General features: G+C 33.5%; 3 protein-coding genes across 6 annotated transcripts; 1 reads left to right on the forward strand and 2 right to left on the reverse strand.

Annotated features, from left to right (window-relative positions):
* Positions 1-243: 243 nt before the first annotated feature.
* Positions 244-2,227, forward strand: LOC111441613 (lamin-like protein). Its single transcript, XM_023078664.1, has 2 exons — positions 244-538; positions 1,602-2,227. Exons 1-2 carry the CDS (start codon positions 367-369, stop codon positions 1,943-1,945), a joined length of 516 nt encoding a protein of 171 aa, XP_022934432.1. The 5' UTR covers positions 244-366; the 3' UTR covers positions 1,946-2,227.
* Positions 2,228-3,553: 1,326 nt separating this feature from the next.
* On the reverse strand, positions 3,554-6,863 carry LOC111441608 (magnesium transporter MRS2-1-like). Of its 4 annotated transcripts, none has more exons than XM_023078657.1 (7): positions 6,751-6,863; positions 6,550-6,620; positions 5,551-6,165; positions 5,146-5,274; positions 4,717-5,049; positions 4,583-4,630; positions 3,554-4,030 (listed from the first exon to the last, which is right to left on the reverse strand). In XM_023078657.1, the coding sequence occupies exons 3-7, from the start codon at positions 6,151-6,153 to the stop codon at positions 3,800-3,802; spliced, it is 1,344 nt and encodes a 447-aa protein (XP_022934425.1). In that variant the 5' UTR covers positions 6,154-6,165; positions 6,550-6,620; positions 6,751-6,863; the 3' UTR covers positions 3,554-3,799. The 4 variants fall into 4 exon arrangements, with proteins under 4 accessions (XP_022934425.1, XP_022934427.1, XP_022934428.1 ...); XM_023078659.1 differs by having other exon boundaries at positions 5,551-6,471; XM_023078660.1 differs by adding an exon at positions 6,425-6,471 and having other exon boundaries at positions 6,550-6,863.
* Positions 6,864-11,829: 4,966 nt separating this feature from the next.
* LOC111441378 (chaperone protein dnaJ 8, chloroplastic-like) lies at positions 11,830-13,030 on the reverse strand. The gene is made up of 3 exons (XM_023078336.1): positions 12,732-13,030; positions 12,574-12,642; positions 11,830-12,281 (listed from the first exon to the last, which is right to left on the reverse strand). Exons 1-3 carry the CDS (start codon positions 12,960-12,962, stop codon positions 12,099-12,101), a joined length of 483 nt encoding a protein of 160 aa, XP_022934104.1. The 5' UTR covers positions 12,963-13,030; the 3' UTR covers positions 11,830-12,098.
* Positions 13,031-20,983: the final 7,953 nt, after the last annotated feature.

Consider the following 20,983-nt stretch of genomic DNA (forward strand, 5'->3'; position numbering starts at 1 on the left):
GTAGACAGAAATGTTAAAAATGTTTCTCAAGTACGTAATTGCATAGAAAGCAAATTTAAGGTTCAAAATTTGTTTCCATCACAAACCTTATCTAGGGGCCCAAAAAATATTGTTTTGGAAAGGAGTCCTTTTCTCTAAATACAAACTTTTGTGGGGACTAAAATTTAAAATTTAAAATTTAAAAATTAACCCCCATAAAGTTGGTGTGTCAGCAGATCTCATCCATTTATTGGTAAACAATGGTCTCCCACGCTGGGTCCTTCAACAGCTGTCTCTGTCCCAACGCCATTGGATATCAACAACCAAATCCTCGCCCCCCTCTTCCACGCTAATCTAGGGCAGAAGAATTAGGGGCTCCCTCTCACAATGCCGGCCTCGCCGCAGCTCCTTGCCTTCTTCCTCCTCCTCTGCACCGCCGCCTCTGTCTTCCCTGTCTCCGCTACCGACCACATCGTCGGCGCCAACCGCGGCTGGAACCCCGGCATCAACTACACTCTCTGGGCTAACAACCACACCTTCTTCGTCGGCGATCTCATCTGTAAGTAGTAAATCCTCTCTCTCTCTCTTGTATAGATCTTTCGACATTGAAAGGGAAGTTTTAGTTTCATTTTACTTGTTTTTATGATCTTTTGAATTCAAGAAAAGTTCTAGAGTATGATTTCCGTGTTGAGGTGCGACATCCTTCTCATTAATCAAAAAGAAGGTTAAAAGTTAGAATACCTTCCCACGATTGCAATGCTGTATTCTTAGAAGAAAAAGGAGCAGCCGAGTCGGTATTTGTCCGCTCCCTTCCTTCTCTGCCTCACCCCTGTGTTAAGAGTATTAATAGGATTACATTGCACACTAAATGTCGGTGTAAATAATGAATGATTTTGAAAGAACAAGTTTAAGTCATCTCACCAATTGTGTCCTGGGTTTAGGTGACAGTGGTGCGGCCCTCGAAGGTAGTATTGTAACGTCTTTGCCCACCTCAAGTAGATATTGTCCTTTTTGGACTTTTACTTTTGGGTTTCCTCACAAGATTTTTTAAACGTGTTTGCTGGGCAGATGTTTCCATTATAATGAGAGTTTCATTCTCCTCCCCAACTAATGTGGGATCTCACAATCCACTTTCCTTCGGGGTCCAGCGTCCTCACCAGAACTCGTTCTTTTCTCCACACCTCCCTTCGGGACCCAACGTCCTTGCTGACACTCCGCCTCGTGTCCATCCCATCGGGGGGCTCAGTCTCCTCGCTGGCTCATCGCTCGGTGTCTGGCTCTGATACCATTTGTAATAGTCCAAGCCCACCGCTAGTAAATATTGTCCTATTTGGGCTTTCTCTTTCGAGCTTCCCCTCAAAAGTCTTTAATACGTATCTGTTAGGGAGAGTTCGTTCTCCTCCCCATTGATGTAAGATCTCACAAGTATCTTACTAATTACTTCAAATACAATAGAGTCAAGGGATTGTCCCTCAGTACTGCAAATTTAGGTATAATTTGTGGAAGTTAGTTCATAGTGGATTTGAGGTAGTAACTAGAAAGACATGTTTCCACTCTTTTGAAGTTGAAATATAAATTAGTATTACATTACCCCAAGTCCTAACGCTCACAAAACTTGGCAGCATTTAGGTATCAGAAGAACCAATACAATGTGTTTGAGGTTAACCAATCAGGGTATGACAACTGCACCACAGAGGGGGCCTTTGGGAATTGGAGCAGTGGCAAGGACTTCATCCCTCTCAACAAGGCCCAAAGGTACTACTTCATTTGTGGCAATGGGCAGTGTTTTAATGGCATGAAGGTGACCATTCTTGTTCATCCTCTTCCTCCTCCTCCATCTTCTCCCCTTGCCTCCAAGGATTCCTCGCCCTCCTCCGCCACACCCCGGACAGGTTCACGACAATGGCAAATTCGTGCACTGTTCGTCTCTTTGGCTTTGATTTGGTTTGGATCTGACTGGATTTAGTTGATGAGCCATGGCTGGGGTATCTATGTAGAGGTCTTTGTTGGTTACTAGTTTTAGTTTTGGAATGGTTCTTTTGAGATTTCTAAATTTGGTAGTAGAATTGTCTCCCAATTCCCAAACTTGTGAGGGGACATTTGTTTGATTGTTTTCAAATTTGTAGGCTGGTTGTGAATGCTTGCTTTGTTCTCATTTGTAACGACAATCACATTCAGGTTGTTTCAATTCCTTCCTGTTTGCTCCCAAATCGTGGGAGGATTAATTAAAGACAATTTTTATGTTTTTTGTTTTTAGTGTATCACACTTTTGAACTTAAAATTTTAAAATGCAAATATTACATTATAAATAAATCTTCATAAATATAATATTTTTATAATAAAAACCTTTTTCTAAATTTGGTACTCTTTTATCAACTTAAACTTCAAACTTAAATAAATATATCAATATAAACCCTCAATCAAGTTCACGTTTTAATTTTCATTAGAAAAGTTTGTTCGAAGCCACATGTTGTTTTATGGTATATATTTATTTGATTATAAAAGAATTGTTCAATTTTTTTCACTTATCTTCTATGATATATATATATATATATTTTTTTTTTATCAAGGGAGAGTTTTACAATTTCATGGCAAGATTTTATTGACTCTATGAGACTTTCATAGAATCATAGTGTATTTGCAACCGTTTTTGTTACTCTTATTTTCAAATCATTCATCAATATCGGTTCGTCTCATTGGTCTCAAACTCAATTTTTCCTCCAATCGCTATGGTGGGCGAAAGGTTTCCATAATTTCCCTCGTTGGAATCTTTGTCCCCTTCTTTTTTGGCATTAGTGTTGCCTTCCTCCTTGGTGAACTACAATTAGTTTTTGTATTCATGGATTTTTTTTTTTTTTTTTTTTTTGAGCTCAAACTACTCACCACCGATGTCACAAAAATCGCTATGGTTACCATCGACTTCAACAACACCGAAGGCAAGAGAGAACACGAGTTGTTTATTTTCCTGTGAGTTCTACTCTTTTAGCCAAGTTCAAACTACTCACCACCAACTTACTATACCTTCAACAAGACAGCGAGGGAGAACACAAGAGTTCGTTTGTCTTATATTATATTGGTCATACTTTTGAGAGTCATGTTTGTCTTATATTATATTGGTCATACTTTTATTGTTTTCGTGATAGTGATCACCTAATCTAAAATGATTTACACTTTTAGTTCATAATTTTCTTAAAAAATAACCAATAAAGACCCACATAGCTTTATGAAATTGAAAGTTGAAAGATAAAATTTATACAATAAGTTTGAGATTAGAGTTAGAGTGAAAATGTCCATACAATTTACATAAAATTTTATAATAATAATTGATATTTAACTTTAAACTATTTTTATAGTTTATAAATATAATAAATATATTAACATACCATCTTAAACAACGTTTAACTTGACACCCTAAAGCAATTCGAACAATTAAAAAATTTATGATCTAATTACTGAAAACATGGAATACAAATCAACTAACTAACTTCTAGTTACACAAATTTAACCAGCCAAACACTCCCATTAACAGGTGTTCTGTAACCAAAAATTTGTTAAAAGTTGTCACTGCAGAAAATAATTTCAATCTGTATCTGATTTCGTATCATTTATTAACTGACAAATATAAGATCATTCCAACAAACTAAATCACAGTAAGTAGAGAGAACAAAGGCTCCAAAACTGAGTTGGATGAATTTCTCGAGCTCAGCCAAGTTTATCCTACATCTACTTACACTTAATGTTAACATTAATTAAGAGGAAGAAAAAAAATAATTAATACAATCAATGGCATTCCGTTTGGTTACCTCCAGCAATTCTCTCTTTAGAGTGGCATCAGTCTTTTGTATCTGAAAAACCAAACAAATGCAGAAAATATGATGATTCCACTTACTCCTGTTATTAGAAGAACCCATTTGAATGCATCAGGATTCCCAAACATTGGTATTTCAAAATTCATGCCAAAAATTCCAGCTACCACCCCAAAAATGGCAACGACAAATGTTGCAGTAGTGAGTAGCAGCTCAAACTGGATCAACTGATTACGTACATTATCCTGCACATGATAAACTTTAGAGTAATTGAAGGCAAATAAAGAAAGATACGACAGTGTGATCACCAAGTTTTGAATTTTTCATAAGCAGTTTTCAACATGGGTCTGGTTAAGAACGGAAAAAAAGGCAATTTAGAAGCATTAACCAAATTGTAAATTTTCTCTTTACTCTATATGTTTTTATGCTTATGCCCACTAAATTAGCAGCCGGAAGGAACAATCGTTAAGAATCACGACACGTCACAATGGTATGATATTGTCCACTTTGAGCATAAGCTCTCGTGGCTTTGCTTTGGGCTTCCCCAAATGGCCTCATACCAATGAAGATGTATTCCTTACCTATAAACCCATGATCATTCCCTAAATTGGCCAACGTGGGACTCCCTTCCAGCCATCCTCAACACATATGACAATTTACAGATATAGCTATTTGTACAAAACAGGGAGGATATTGATCATACTCTAAAAGGTATTATGTTTTCCAAAACCCAACAGTTCAGCAGATAGAATGAAGTATGAACTGACAAAAGAAAAAAAGAGAGAACGTGCGCATACCAGCTGGATGTTGATGAAATCTTCTGTGTCATCGATGTATTCCTTCAACTAAAAGGGGGGAAATGAAATAAGAACGTCAACTTCATCACACATAGGTAAAGGAGAGAAGAAACTTATTTAGGTGCAATGCATACCGATGTCAACTTATTCAGGGTGCTATCAATGACAACAAAATATGCTTCAAGAAGCATCTCAAGCTCCTCTATATTTTCAGTTGAACTTTCTGAACTTTTCGTACTCTCATGCCGGCTCCTGGCAATGCTCAGGCTCTTCTCGAGCTTGCGAGATTCGGGTGGTGAAGATACAGGAGAAACAGGAGCAGAAAAAGATGCTCCATCAATTGATCTGTATCCAGTAACAGACTGATCGCCATAAACAAAGGATTCCATTCTCATTTTCTTCTCAGTCAGATACATTTCTGCCATATCTCCATCGTCATCCATGAGCTGCTCTATTTCATCCCTAACCTAAAAAGATGCAGCTCAAATAGAGAACAAAAACAGGAAATGTGTAGCTACCATTCACATGCCTAAATCAGGATCACTAGAGTTAATGCAGAATACCTTCTGAACCCTACGAGTCAGGGCAACAAGTCTACTTTTCAAGCGGCGGACCCGCTCCAAATTTAATGTACTGATTTTGGATGTAAGTTCATCTAGCAACGGGTATGCCTCGATTTCTAACTCTGCAGCCTTCGAGGAAATGGGCAAATTTAGATATTATCATATTAGATGAACCAATCATTAGCTAGTAAAAATATGATGATAAACAATCAAAGATGGTTTCATTGGTAGGGCATTAGTACACTTTTTCTTCATCCTCACTTCTGCCAAACTAAGAACCAAGCAAGAATGCAATACTGATATATTCATATGCATCTAAAAAATAAACATAACATTCCTAGACACCACGATTAACATGAATTAAACAAATGAAAAGAAAGAGCTCAAATTTCTATTTCTACGCACCTGGGAATCAAGAAATGTACAAGCTGCTTCCAAAGCAACTTCTAAAGCTCTGAATTCAAAGGGCAAATAATCAGGAGAGGTGTTTCCAAATACATTATCGAAAGTCCTGCTTCCTCTTCTTCGATTTAAGTCAGCTCCATGATTTGCGTCATTCTGCCAAACCTCATCAACCCCGGTGGTTTTCAATCGCCTCTGTAGCTCTACCACATACTGCAGTACATAACTATCAAGGGAATTTAATAGCAAAACTTCTTCAGCTGTTATAATGCATCGAATCTGCTCTAGATTGACCACAATAGCCTTCTCTCTACCAAGAATTGTTGAAGGGTAAACAAACAAAGGATCAAGCAAACGTAAATCACGCGCAGGTAGATCACAACGACGCATCATGGTGAACTTATCAACCTCAATAATCTGGGAGTTCCCAGAGGAATCTACTCGGATCCAAGATCTAAGTCCCTGCCCTCGCTTCTTCAGCCCTAGAACATCCACACCTTGAAAAGGCACCCTCCCAGAGGCTGATGGTCGATTATTAATTGTCTCCCTAAGATTAATAGCAGATGAAGGTTTCGGTGGAAGCAACCGCTCTTTGAGATCCGCCATTTACAGAGATATCTAAATGGAACAACATAAAAGAGTTAGGAAACAAACACATTCCCAATTAACTCCATATGCATCAGCAAAAACATATATATTATATATTGTACAGACATATAAACGCCCGCATCGATTTCCTCAATCACGCACTTCAATCTCGAACAAACAATAATCAGTAACATGATATCAAATATTTTCGCTACATTAAATGTAACAGTCATTAAATAATCCAGTCCATCCGCAGTGTTCGTGCAGTCTAGAAATGAAAGTTACCTACCAATAATTCTCAACCGCATCTATGTCCCACCGGAATAACTCCCGAATCTATAGATGTAAATGGCAACCGCAGGTATCAAAGCATGTAACGAAACACCAGAAAGCGCAAAAGAGAAAGAGAATCACCTCCAAAGGAGAACTAAGGCGGCGGTCCTCGGAGAGCGTGAAGAAATATATATAATCACTTATATCGGGCTCTGAAATGAAAGATTTCACAGACGAAAACAGATTAAATTAAGGATTGAAGAAGAAAAAGATGAACGAAAACCTAGATTGGAGAAGCTATCGAAGGAAGCAGCAGAAGGATGAGAACTCCGATTGGCTTACGTGAAAAGATTAACAGAGATTGAAAATGGGAGTAGTGATTGATGGAGGAAGAAGAACCAAGAAAAGAAGCCAAGCAGGTTCAGGAATCTCTGGCTTCACTGATGCTGACCATATCATTTCACTTAACAAATTTAATTCTCAATTATGCCAAAATAATAATAATTTCATGGATAAAATTTTATGGAATAATTTACATAATTATAATAATGAGTAACTAAATTAATTAAATATTTTTATTTTTATAATGATTAAATACATTTATTTATTTTATAGATTTTATATTTTTATATGCTGACATAAAAAATAAAATGAAAAAAAAAGGACTAAATTACCTACTCTAATGGGATTCGTTATGTGAATTAATTGAATTTTGAATAATATTATTGTAATGAAATCTCTTTACTTCCCTTCCTAATTAAATTAAATTTAAATTTGGATGATTACCAAAATATCATTTTATATTTATAATTATCTTGAACTAAAAAATGTTTTCCTAATTATTCAATTTCTTTATTATTAATAAGAATTTTAATATCTAAGTTAAACCAAACGTGGAATTTAAAAAGAAAAAAATACTCAACTAATTTGAATTTCAATTTGTTCAGTAATTTTTTTTCCAAATTAGGTAATCCCTTTAATTGATGCCTTTCTTTGAGATTATGCTATTATTGAAAGACAAAATTTACCCTTATAAATTCTATTTAATTTATTTTAAAACTATTACCCGATCTAATTCTCTATCACTCGAGTAAGTCAAAGCAACGAGATTCAAAATATTAGCATTTTTTTATTATAAAAAAGTCCCTTATCTATCATTGTGCATCATTATTGAAAGAGAGCCAAAACGAGATTATAAAAGTAACATAAAGGCAAAAATTGTCATTATTAATAAATAAAAAAAAAACTTGATTATCTTAATTATATTAGAACATTTAATTTCAAAATTAAAGTATTCGGATGAAATTAGGGCATAAGTTATGTTTTTTTTTAAAGTAATGTTATACATTTATCCGGATGAATCAAGGCACTCAAGAGCAACAACAAGAACATGTGGGTAACATGCATGATGCTCTATCTACAAGTGAAGACCTTTGAGAGGTTGTTGGCAGAAGCAACATTATGCCACGAGAGGAGGATTCTAGTGACGTTTTGCACAAATGAAGAACTAAAGCAGGCAACGTTAAAATATCACCACTAGCCTAATAGGATTTAGCTCAACCATTGTATTATTTATGTTAAGAAAATGATTTAGAGATTTTAGGAATAAATTTAGGAAAATGATTTAGGTCTTTTAGTAAAAAGGTGGATAAATTTTAGGAGTAGATTGGTTAATCTAGTATAAATACCCTCTACCCTACTTAGTTCGTCATCCCAAGCCAATACAAAGTAGTAATTTCTACAGGATGCGAGTGTTTACGACGGAGAGTTGTGTTCAACAGATGTTTACCTTGAAGATCACAGTCGAAGAAGAGATATTGAAGCATATTCGAGATGACAAGATACCAAAAGAAGTATGAGATATGTTCGTGACACTTTTCTTAAAGAACGTTACAAGGCTGCAACTTTTGAAGAACGAGCTATTATCAATCTCACAACACGTCATGACGAATGCTCCATACAACTACAGGGTCTAATATATTTTTCAGGAGATAACTGAACTAGATTCTGAGTCCACAATGGAAAATGCTTGAATGAAGAGATCGTTACCCTAAAATCCAGATTAACCTATATGAATTCATGACATCACACTAGAACTCATTATTCGATTCTATCTAAACTCCTAATATAGTTCATAATATTTTAATTTGGCTAAACAAACTCATTTCAAATACCTTCAAAAATGTGAAATCCGAGCTGATTGCTCCACCAAAACTACCGGCGCTGCCGCCAAGATGCAAGTAGGAGAGGCATGGGTCTACGCTCAAACCAAGTTGGATAAACGGGTCGTAGGTGCAGGGTTGGGTGTCTTGGGCCGATTTTATTGGGCCATGGGCTTGCGAATGCTGGTGGAATCGCGCGCTGTATTTTACGGTCATATCTATCCAAGGCGTGTTACCTGTATCTGCATGTCGGATGTCCTAGTCATGCCTGTCCAGGACATATTGTCTATGGCCGTATACCCATTTTGAACCTCATGTTAGATAGTTTTTTTTATTTCATGTTGTGTCAATACCGAGGTGTATGACCGGTCACCAAAATCAATTTCGTTGTCAATTCAGCAGTCCTACCTGTCTCAGGGATTGTAAAGAGAACTCCGATAAAAATAGGGACTTGGACAAGAATAATCAAGTTTTATGATTATCAAGATGGACGACTTTGACATTGTGTTAGGGATGAATTTCTTGCTTGAAAACAAAGTCATTTCCATACCCCTAGCGAAAAGTTTAGTAGTAGTGGGGTCTAACCCAACAATCATTCAGACAATCACCCATCAACCAAAATGGATGAAAATGATGTCGACACTACAGTTAAGAAGGGATATTACCGATGTTGAACTCACACTCGCTACCATTACCATGATTGAAGAGGAGAACTCAAGATACTCACTCCAATAGAAATCTTGCAGCCGCTACAAGAACACTACGACATAGGACCAAAAAGTCAGATAATATATTTATCTCCACCTAGGCAGATAGACTACAAGTTTGATGTTATGTTGGGGGTCAGATCACCTACCATAGATGTGTGTAATACGACTCAACCTGAGCTAGCTAAATTCTACAAACAACTAAAAGAATTGTTCACAGTCAGGTTCATTAGACCCACAAAAACTCTCGTTAGTGATTATCCAAATGCTAGAGAGACACTGAGTCAACACCTCCGTTGAAGGAGGGAGACAGAGACGAACCTCTTAAGCAACTTATATTCATGAAGAAATACCATCCAAACGAATGAAAAGAAGGGTCGGTCAAATGCATCGTCCACGAAAATTTCAAGATATTGAGTTCTGATCAAGTTGAGGTTATATCAACTTCGATTTTAAAACAACAAGAACTAGGGACTGGTGTGAAAATACTATGGACTAGTCGAAGTTATCCACAAAGTCAAGAATGCATCATATAAAACTCGATTGCTCCCATTGATGCAAACTAGCTCTACTGTCCATGTCAGTAACTTGAAACATAACTATCCCGATTAAAAAGACATCAAGCACAAAAAGGTGGTACGACGAATAATTTTTCCAGCAAAAAAAAGTAGGGGACTCTGACAGAGAAGATGGAAAGAGTTAATGAACCGAGAAGTAGTTTTTAACAGTTCCTTGCAGATTGGAAGAGACTTATTAATGTTGAGAACAATTGAAAGTGCGTCGAGAGACCTGAAGTTAGTCTCGCCCTACATGACTAAGTTCGTGAAGATTTAGTTGACAGAAACGTCAACCAATTGAATGGAGGAGGATGTCATGGTCATGGTCATGCTTATCCAAGACATGTTGCCTGTGGTTGCATGTCGGATGTCCTAGTCATTCTTGTCCAAGACATGTTGTCCATGGTCGCATGTCCGTTTCAAACCCCTTTCACTTGCTTTCATGTTAGATAGGTTTTTACTGTTTCTTATTGTATCAATATGGGGGTCATCAAAATCATGTCTACACCGCCAGGGCTAAAATGTCCTAAAATGTACGGTAAGGAATGTGACTAGTTGTCAATTCTTCCTACCTAAGTTATATGCTATCAAAATCATTGTTGTTGTTTATTCGCTTTTAACTTAACATTGATTTCTTTCAAACGTGACTCGAGGCTTGATAGAGGCTAAGGTTGTCCACAAAGTCCAACTTCCATACGACTAACTTATTCGTCAAGTTAGAACAAGTGTCGCACAATCGCTATCCACTATACAAGAGTACGATTGTGACATTGAGTTGGTCGGTGAAACAAACTTGGCTGCGGAAAGCAAACTTGGGTTGGGTCGTGACAATAGGCTTGAAAGTTGGGCTGGCCAGGTTTGGATACAGGCATGGTTGGGACGTGTAGGTAGCGTGTTTTATAGATTGCCTTTTTCCTGAGTTTTTTCTCGTTTAGCCCTATTTTCACCATTTTGTCCAATTTCAATCTGTTCTAACCCTAAAAATTCCTAAATTATGAACCAAATTTTTATATCTAATTTTCTATGATTAACAACATTTTTCTAATACTAAAAATGGAAAGAACATTTTTCTAATACTAAAAATGGAAAGAACAGCCAAGATTGGAGTAAATTAGTCAACAATTTTGATGTTATCTTTATAGTCCAAAAGATTAAATTTGATTTTGAGAGTAAAATCAACCTTCTCTAAATTAGTCAATGTGAGACTACCTTCCCCTTCGGACAAAGTACTCTCTAGAGTTTTGTTCGACACTTGAGTTACTTTTGACTACACGTTTGAGGCTCACAATTTCTTTGTTCGACGTTTAAGGATTCTATTGACATGACTAAGGTAAAAACATGACTTCAATACCATGTTGGGAATCATGAATCTCTGAATGGTACGATATTGTCTACTTTAAGCTCTCATGACTTTGTTTTGAGTTTCCCAAAAATGCCTCGTAACAATGGAGATGTATTCCTTTACTTATGAACTTATGATCATTCCCTAAATTAGCCTCAGACTACCTCCCAACAATTCTCGAACACTAATTCCTAAACCGTCAATCAACTATTCCAACAGTGTAGATTCCTAATAACATATGTTATTGTCAGTCAACTATTCCAACCGTGTAGATTCTTAATAATATATGTTATTGTCGGTTGATCGGTGTCCGAGTCTTCAATCGACATCTAAATTCTTTGGAATTTTGTGAGTGTTCCCTTCTTCGTCTCCAGATTATATTTCTATAGATGTTCAACTTTTTTAAATTTTAGACTTAATCTATTTATTTGGCATATTTTTTTACCATTCTTATATAATAACTAAAATCAATATTTATTGTTAAATTTTTTTTTCTTATTTCATATAGAAGTGTAATGTATAGATTAATATATATGTTAGGTATGCCTTATGAAAAAAAAAAAATAATAATAATTAAATGGTCAATTTTGATTGTAAATGTATTTTCATGTTCTAGTATAAGTCGTTATTGATCGAGTACACACGAATATGACTGATTGATTGACAATAAACTTCGAAATTAAAATATATGGATAAAACAACGAAGATGAAACACAAATGCCCCACCACAACTATGATAGGGCATCTTGAGAGCCTTTCCACATTATTAAAAGCCGAAGGCCCACTATTGACCTTATGTACAAAAACATTTGAAAACAGGGAAGAGATTTTCCCGTCTTCCATGGCCCTTTCCCATTACAATGGCCGATGTTGACAGATTTAACGACGGTTCTTCTATTCAGAAATGCTACCTAATTTTCTTCTAAATGTAGGGATTGATATGCGAGGAATAATCCCGAATTCCTGCTCCTTCCCATCCCATCCATTCTTCCCATAACTCCCAATCAGGATCATCCATTCCTCTCATCTCTTCATCCACCCCTTCCTCACACGATTCACGTGTCTCTATTGGTGTCGATATACCTCTCAAGTTGTTCATCACAATCTGCTTCACCAGAAACTTAATTTGGTTAATTGTTACATCCATTTCACTATTGTAAAAAAGACGGCTAAATTGTACATTAAAAAAAATGGAACAAACACTCTATTTCACATGCTGTAAGGTCAAATAAAAGAACCGCGAAAAAATAGTCAAATTCTTCATTCAATTTAATTAGTTATTGTGTTTGGAAAAAAAATCAATAACTTCCTCTACAAACGTAATGAATTCCAATAATTGATCCTAATCATAGTATATAAGGAAGAAAACGTAATGAATCAGGAATATGAACACGTACATCGTAAGCTTCATTGATTTGATGAAACTGCACGCCACAATTACTTCCTCTACAAACGTCAGGATGATACTGAAAAACCGGCGAAATTGAAACAATCAGAAAACAGAGTGAGGAAGAAACGATGAAATGGAAGGAAGGAAGGAAGGAAGGAATGGAACCTGAAGAGCGAGGCGTCGAAAAGCCTTTTTGACCTCAGATTCAGAGGCGCCAGGTTGAATCCGAAGAGTCTGATAAGGATCCAGCAGAGAAGAAGAACAAGTAACCCTAACTCGATTCCTAGAACTCCTATCCTTGTTGGAACGATTTCTATGGCGGATCCAGAACGAAGACGAAGAGGACGAAGAACCAGTCCGGGCGATGGAGATTCCAGCAGTAGCAACGGACGCCATTAACAAGAAGAAGGAACAAGAAACCGATGGGAGAGGGAGAGGGAGAGTGAAAGTGGAAGGGGGGAACGAGGAAGGGTGGGAATAAATAGAAAATGAATATTGGGAGGGTGTGGAGGGCCGAGATCGGCGGTTCTTATCCAGTGGGCCCAATTTAGAGACAGATGACGTGTCCCCTCGAGGTGGCCTAAAAAAGGACACAAACTTCCGTTCTTATCCAACTTCTTTTTTTCCTTTGACCTTTTTACCTTTTTACCTTTTTACCTTTTTACCGGGGTCTGGTGGCAATTAAATTCTATTTTCTTTCTTTAAAAAAAAAAAAAATAATTAATTAATTTGTGGTTGAATTTCATAATGACATAAAATGAACCAATATTCTTTTTGGTTAAAGGGTTGATCTTGCAAATTTAGTATACAAACATTGTTCTCTTAATTTCATAGTTCTTTATAAATATAAAATAAATAAATAATCCTTACAAGAGAAACAAGGATGAGTGGTTATTAATATTTAAAAATTGTCTAATGCTTTCTATAACATTGAGGAACTACAAAATTTGAAAACCGACTATAAAAGTTGAGTCGAGGTCGACTCTCCCCACTAGTACACAAGTTGAGATCTAAAATCTCACTGAACCATCCCTTCTAACCTTATCTTTTAATTTTTTTTATAGAAATTTTCTCTATTTCTTTTTATAATTTTGTCTCATACCATCTGTCCATCTAAAATTTTGAGTTACTTTTTTTTTCACACATTTACTAGCACCCTTTTTTATTCCGAGATTCTAATGTAGATTTGATTTTATTCTTTTTTTTTTTATTTAATTATTATTATTTTTTCTTCTGATCTCAAAATAACTGATTTTACTTTTTTCTCTAATCTCAAAATAGTTGATTCTAATATCGGTTTGATTTAATCCTCTTTTTTTCTCTAATCTCAAAATGGCTGTAATCTTTTAATCTCATAATGGCTTATTTGAATGTCTGTTTGATTTTTTTTTTCCTCTAATCTCAAAATAGCTAATTGGTTTAATTTTATTTATTTATTTTTTTCTCTAATCTCAAAATAGCTGTTTGGTTTGATTTTATTCTTCTTTTTTCATCTAATCTCAAAATGGCTATTATAATGTCGTTTGATTTTATTTTTTCATTTTTCTCTAATCTCAAAATGATTAATTCTAATGTTAGTTTGATTTTTTTTTCTCTGATTCTAATGTTCTAATCTCAAAATAGCTAAATCATAATGATTTGATGTCTGATTTTATTTTTTTTTCCTCTAATTTGCTGTTTAATTTTATCTTTTTTTTTTTCCTCTAACTTCCTGTTTTTTTTTTCCTAATTCTAATGATTTGATGTCTGATATTATTTTTTTTCCTCTAATTTGCTGTTTAATTTTATCTTTTTTTTTTCCTCTAATTTCCTGTTTTTTTTTTCCTCTAATCTCAAAATATGATTCTAATTTAGTTTGATTTTATCTATTTTTTTGTTTCTCCAATCTCAAAATGACTGATTATAATGTCGGTTTGATTTTATTTTATTTTTTTCTCTAATCTCAAAATGGCTATTATAATGTCCGATTTTATCCTTTTTTTTTTCTCCAATGGCTAATGTCAGTTTGATTTTATCTTTTTTTTTTCTCTAATCTTAAAATGACTGATTATAATGCCGGTTTGATTTTATCCTTTTTTTTTTTACTAATTTCAAAATGGATGTTTGATTTTTATCCTTTTTTATCTTTCTCCAATCTCAAAATGGCTAATTCTAATGTCGTTTGATTTTATTATTATTTTTTCTCTAATTTCAAAATAGCTGATTATAATGTCTTGTTTGATTTTATCCTTTTTTTTTTTCTCTAATCTCAAAATTATTTTAAAATGGCTAATTATAATGTCTTTGATTGGCTAATGGTTTGATTTTATTATTATTTTTTTTCCTCCAATCTTAAAATGGCTAATTCTAATATCCGTAGAACGGGATTATGAACAACTTTGGTGGCACAAAAGTAGGTTACATAGAACGGGATTCGGGATTATGAACAACTTTGGTGGCACAAAAGTAGGTTACATAGAACGGGATTCGCTCAACTAAATAAATGTCAACCAGTCCTCAATTTTTTGTTTTTCTAAAAATTCAACCAAATCCAAACGAAAAAATCTAACGTTATTCAATTTTTATAGTTTGGATTGGATAGTCTAAATTAATTGGATTGTCGAGACACATGAAGTCCCTGCATCTATTTTCTCTAGAAATTTTGGAGGGTTTCAATTCAATTATTTTCTCTTCTATCAAATAATTTAAATGAAATAAAATTATAAATCATACTATTTTTTTCATAATCATCTTATAATAAATCTAAAGTTATATAGAGACCTCGCCCGTGAAGTAAATCATCACACCTATTGTGAGTTATTCTCAGAAGGTAATATATCGGTATGATAATATTCTAAATAACAAGTTTACTTTTGTCCTCCCAACTAAATCATACAAATTTAATATGATGTGTCAAACGCCAAAACTTTGGTTTTTCAAAATTAAAATCTACCAAACACTATTTTACTTAATTTCATAGTTATTTTCTCTATAAATATAAAATAAATAAATAATCCTTCCAAGAGAAGAGGATGGGTGGTTTATCCCATGTGAAAGAGTTGATAATATTTGAAATTTGTATTATGCTTTCTCCAACATTTACAAGCTAGAAAATTTGAAAACCCTAATGGTTGAACTACTCGACAATAAAAGTTGAGTCGGTGTTGTCTCTTCTCACTAGTGCACACAGCTCAAGACCTAAAGTCGTCATCAAAATAATCCTTCTACGCTTGTCTTTAACCTATAAAAATTGGTTTGATTTCAGTTAATAATTTGTCTGGATCAATAGCTCTAAAATTTGATCGATTTAGAAATTCTGAATGTTGTCAGTTAATTTTGTTCTTTTTAATTTGTTATTTGATCTAATTGACAGCATTAATTTTGAAATACTTTTTCAAATATCGAAAGCCTATTTTTAAGTTACTAAATTAAAATTTCTCTTTCATCCTAAAATGGCTCTCAATATTATTGACTCTTTTAGCTGAACAACTTTCACCCATGTTAAAATGATTCATTTTGGAATATTTTTTTCAATTTTTTTGAAATATTAAAGCATTATTTTAAGTTATTATTCTAGAGTTGGATAGTTAGAATTTCTTTTAAAGTTATTAGGTCACATTATATCTACTTTCTTCCTTTTAATGGTGTAATATTTAAAATTTGTATGATGCTTTTTCGAACATTCACAAGTTAGAAAATTTTGAAAACCCCAATTGTTGAGCTACTCGACTATAAAAGTTGAGTCGGGGTTGATTGTCCTCACTAGTACACACAGCTCGAGACCTAAAGTTGTCACCAAATCCTTCCTTCTAAGCTTATCTTTAACTTCTTATAGAAATTTTCTCAATTCCCTTTAAAATACTTTTGTTTCAGACTATTCCATGGATCTAACATTTTAAGTTGATTTTTTCTCACAAATTTACCAAATTCCATTTTCCATTTGGAGATACAAATGTTGGGTTTGATTTTATTCTTTTTTTCTTTGATCCCAAAATGGTTATCAATACTATTGAATCCTTTTGAGTTGACAGTTTTCAGCCATCTCATTCAAAAATGTGTTTACTTAATTCATTTTGAAATACCTCTTCAACTTTTTGAAATATCAAAGTCTATTTTTAAGTTACGATTCTATTTTTAAGTTGGATCATTAGAATTTCTCTTTCATCTATTATTAGTGTAATGTTACTCGTCATATTATATATACTTTCTTGCATTAATTTTTTTCTTAAGAATTAAAATAATTATATTTTTGTTAAATTACAAACTTAGTCTCTTTACAAACTTATTTGGTATTTGAAATTATAAAACGTGTTTACTGAATTAATGAATATTAAAAAATTTAGGTTTAATAGGCTCAATTACTTTTCTTCAATTTCTTTTAAAAAATAAAAAATATGTATAAAAAAAAAAGTTAAAAACAAAAAGAAATTAAAAAATTAAGGAGACACATCAATATTACTAAATCACTCGTAACAATCTTTACTCTATTATAGAGTAGAATTAAATGGTGACCTTATTTTTTTAGTTGATTTGATTGGCTCATTATTAATTTGTGATCTAAATTTTAGATTGGTTAAATGTTCTATCTAATTCAAATCGAAAAAGAATATAATTCAATATAATATTTATAATTTGAATTTGATAGTCTGAAGTAATGGAACGATGAACGTATGGTATTTCATTAAAACATGTTTAAAACAAAAAAAGAAAAAACAATAAAATAAAAGGGAATTTTTGTTTTCGTGTCGAAGCACCGTCAAAAAGGAGAAAAAAAAGTAACTAAATGACACGTGACGTAGGCACGTCTTTTAATGGTCTTGGATAGCCCAGCCACGTCATCACGAATTTAAATCTCGTACAAATTTATTCTAGAATAATCATTATTCAAATTTTAAAGCAATAATAAAAAATAAAAATTTGGAATCTTAGAAAACTTGAGGTCTAAAATGAAGAAAATAAATAAATAAATAAAGAGGATGTCACCGCCGGGGTTGACTCCCGTTTGCACCGAAACCGCGTATGGAACACACCGTTTTGAAGGAGTAAACGGGAGCAGCCTTGGAATGCGAGAGTCTAGATTAATGTAACCGACACGTGTACCACATGCAACTGGTAATGGTTTAAAATTTTATATCCATCTTTAATCTTTTTTAGTAATAATAAATATTTATAAAGTTTTTCAAAAGAGTTCAAAATTTAAAATGGGACAAAAACCTACCTTCAAATTTTGCCTAATTTCTTTCACTAATTTCAATACATACAAAGTAGATATTTTAACCAATTTAATTTAATATGATTATTTTTATTTAAGTCATATAATTGATTTAATAAATTAATGTATTTCTATGACCATTAAACCCAATTAATATTTTTTTAATAATTGGATTTAATTACAAATATCATACAAGTTGAATTAAAATAATGATAATAATAATAAATCTTTTAAATTCCGCTGCTTTTTTGGTTAATAAATTAATTTATTTTATTTATTTATTTATTTTTAATAAAGGGTGTTACGATCAAGAAAACTCATAGGTGTCAAAGTCAAGAAAGTCAAGTTGAGTTGGCAATTCCAAAATTAGATATTTATTACGTGGTAATGACATTTAAATTGGATATATTCAAACCTTCACGTTTTATTATTTTAATACTTCCAAAAATACATTTGAATTTTTCAGATATTTCTTCTATTGCCCTCCACACAAATCTTCATTTTTATTTTTAATTTTTATGCCATTTTAACAATTGTCATTGAAATTGGCTTAAGAAAAAAGAAAAAAGAAAATAACGACAACAATTCTCATTGAAAATTATAAGAAATGTAGGTATATTAATAGATCAAATAAATGTAAAAATAGTAAAATGTAATAATTAAAAGTTAAATGTGTTTTTTTAGCCAAATATATGTGTTAGTCTATGTAATCCATACCATTTAATAAAATTGGCCAAAATCTTTTAATATGTTCTAGGTTGATGCATTCGGCAGATGTGTGATTGTATGTGTTCTTAACATTTTGGTCTTTCTATTAGGACTGCACAACAACTCACATGATCGATGTAGATAAACACAAAAAGTTGGAGAGAGAAACCATAATAAGAAATATTGGATAAATGTTTTTAGTAATGACTTACAATAATACAAAATATAGAAATGTAAAAAATAAATTAAAAAAACTCTATATATATAGTTCTGTTTAATGTATATATAGTTTGGGGATATAACTATCTAATAACCATGTATTTACTATATATATATATATATGACATTTCATTTACTATATATAGCCACACATTATCTATGGCTATTGACTAAGTTATAAGCAAGACATCTAGAGTTCAAATATAACTTTATTATGAAGAGATAAATATCGTGTCTGCACCCGACCAATTGAGGCTTTACACAACACATTTTGTTAACATGTATGCTGGATTCTTTGACCCTTGCCCGTTCATTCAATGTTCTGTTCATTTTTCATCATTTTATATTGTCTTACCTGGGACTACTCTCATTAATCTGGTTCCCTCAACTTCACAAAATACTTTAAATTCTGACTTATCATCTCTTTCATTGTCAAACCTCAGTCATTTCATCTTCAAACTGGTATGAATTTCAACTTCAACCTTCCACACCTTTATCCCTAAAAGTGGCAAATACATCTTACGTGTGTTTCAAGAATCAAACTCATATATTCCTACTGAAATCATCAATGAAGATGAGGTAAAACTTGATCCACCAAGTGATAAACTAGATATGGTTTCAAAATGTTTGTATGGACCTTTTGCAACCACACTTTATTCGGTTCTCTAACAGCCTTTGTGAAGCTAACTCATTTCTATTTGCCCATAAAGTAGCTAGTATCTAAACTTGAATTGGAAGCTAACTCATCACAAAGACCCATATCAATTTTCAAAGCTTTATAAACTCCTTTCGCAGCTAACATCTTTATTCCTTTGGCACTTAGATGTCCAAGTTTATTGTACCATAGACTTGAATGGGAAGCACTCCCAATAATAGTAGTTACGTTTGTACACCCTGCAGTGGTGTATAAGATTTCAATTTTGTGTCACGTGATACCCACACCATAACACTCTTCACAATTTTCCTCAAACTCTTTCCAAACTTTATTGTATGACTTGTGCTGTCCAACTTATCAATAGAGATCAAATTCTTCTTGAGACTAGGAATATATATGTCATCCTTCGTTGTCCCTTGATTACCTGCTAGAGTTTGTATACAAACATTCCCTCTTCCCTTGATTACCTTATACATTTTTCGAAAATTTTCAAATTTAAAATTTCAAAACAGTTTCTTCGTTTGATTTAATTGGGTTGCCCATGTTGAGGATCATACCATCCTCATATCTTCGTTTGATTTTATAGAATGATCATTATATCCAGATCTGTGACAATGCTTCAGCTTCAATTTTGTACAATCTGTCCAGAGTGCCCATTTTCTCCACAATTCTAATATGTTACATGTAGTCTCTTTGGAGATTTTCTTCGATTATTTGATTTTGATCGGTCATGTTTATTTGGGCATTTTGATTTACTTCTTCACCTTCGATCAACACTGAGAGCACTGCCTAATGAATATTCAATTTTCTATTTGTGAATATTTTCGATTAGAACTACATCTCGAATTTCATTAAACTTCAGTTTCTCAAATCCTCCGGAACTGATGATCGCAACAACAACAATATCTCACGACTGAGGTAAATATTACATCAAAACCAATACTTTAATTTCATTTTCGAAACTAATTTCCACTAAGCTTAATTGACTTAGAAACATATCGAATTCATTTATATGATCCGCAACAAATCTATCTTCAGACATTTGTAAATTGAACAATCGTACGCATCAAATATACCTTGCTCATAGTCGACAATTTTCGTTCATATTCGACAGCGTATTCAATAGATCTGATGTTGTCTTCTCCTTGATTGTGTTGAACATTACGTTTTTGGACAACATCAATCGGATCAACCCTAGAGCCTGCCGATCTTTGAGCTTCCACTACTTTGTGGTCATGGTATCCGACATTAGCCCAAATCATGGAGATTTTTCTAGTACAACTAATCTTCAACTACATCTTCCAAAAACAGAAATCGAATCCATCAAACTTATTGATTCCAATTTTTGAGCTTTCCATATTCATGGATCGTGGTGAATATCTCATAGCTCTGAAACTAGTTGCTAGGACTATAACAACTCACACACTTATTTAGATGAACATAAATAACAAGAGAGAGAAAATGTAAGGAGAAATTATGGCTAAAGGTTTATATTAATGACTTCATGTATCTACGTTAATAGAGAATACAGAGAAATGCATAAAGTACATACTTGCCTTGATTTCAGCACTGTCTTCCACCCTCAAACAGATAGTCAAACGGAGCATTTGAATCAGATCCTAGAGGACATGCTATATGCTTGCG

This window comes from Cucurbita moschata, unplaced genomic scaffold (assembly GCF_002738365.1).
Source record: "Cucurbita moschata cultivar Rifu unplaced genomic scaffold, Cmos_1.0 Cmo_Scf00004, whole genome shotgun sequence".
Lineage (NCBI taxonomy): Eukaryota > Viridiplantae > Streptophyta > Magnoliopsida > Cucurbitales > Cucurbitaceae > Cucurbita > Cucurbita moschata.

Coding starts and splice junctions, on each gene's coding strand:
- LOC111441608 (XM_023078657.1), bottom strand. CDS start 6,153: ATGGCGGATCTCAAAGAGCGGTTGCTTCCACCGAAACCTTCATCTGCT. Junction 5,050..5,145: donor TGACTCGTAGGGTTCAGAAG/GTATTCTGCATT, acceptor GCATCTTTTTAG/GTTAGGGATGAAATAGAGCA. Junction 4,031..4,582: donor ATTTCATCAACATCCAGCTG/GTATGCGCACGT, acceptor TATCATGTGCAG/GATAATGTACGTAATCAGTT.
- LOC111441378 (XM_023078336.1), bottom strand. CDS start 12,962: ATGGCGTCCGTTGCTACTGCTGGAATCTCCATCGCCCGGACTGGTTCT. Junction 12,643..12,731: donor TTCGACGCCTCGCTCTTCAG/GTTCCATTCCTT, acceptor CCGGTTTTTCAG/TATCATCCTGACGTTTGTAG. Junction 12,282..12,573: donor AAATCAATGAAGCTTACGAT/GTACGTGTTCAT, acceptor CTGGTGAAGCAG/ATTGTGATGAACAACTTGAG.
- LOC111441613 (XM_023078664.1), top strand. CDS start 367: ATGCCGGCCTCGCCGCAGCTCCTTGCCTTCTTCCTCCTCCTCTGCACC. Junction 539..1,601: donor CTTCGTCGGCGATCTCATCT/GTAAGTAGTAAA, acceptor AAAACTTGGCAG/CATTTAGGTATCAGAAGAAC.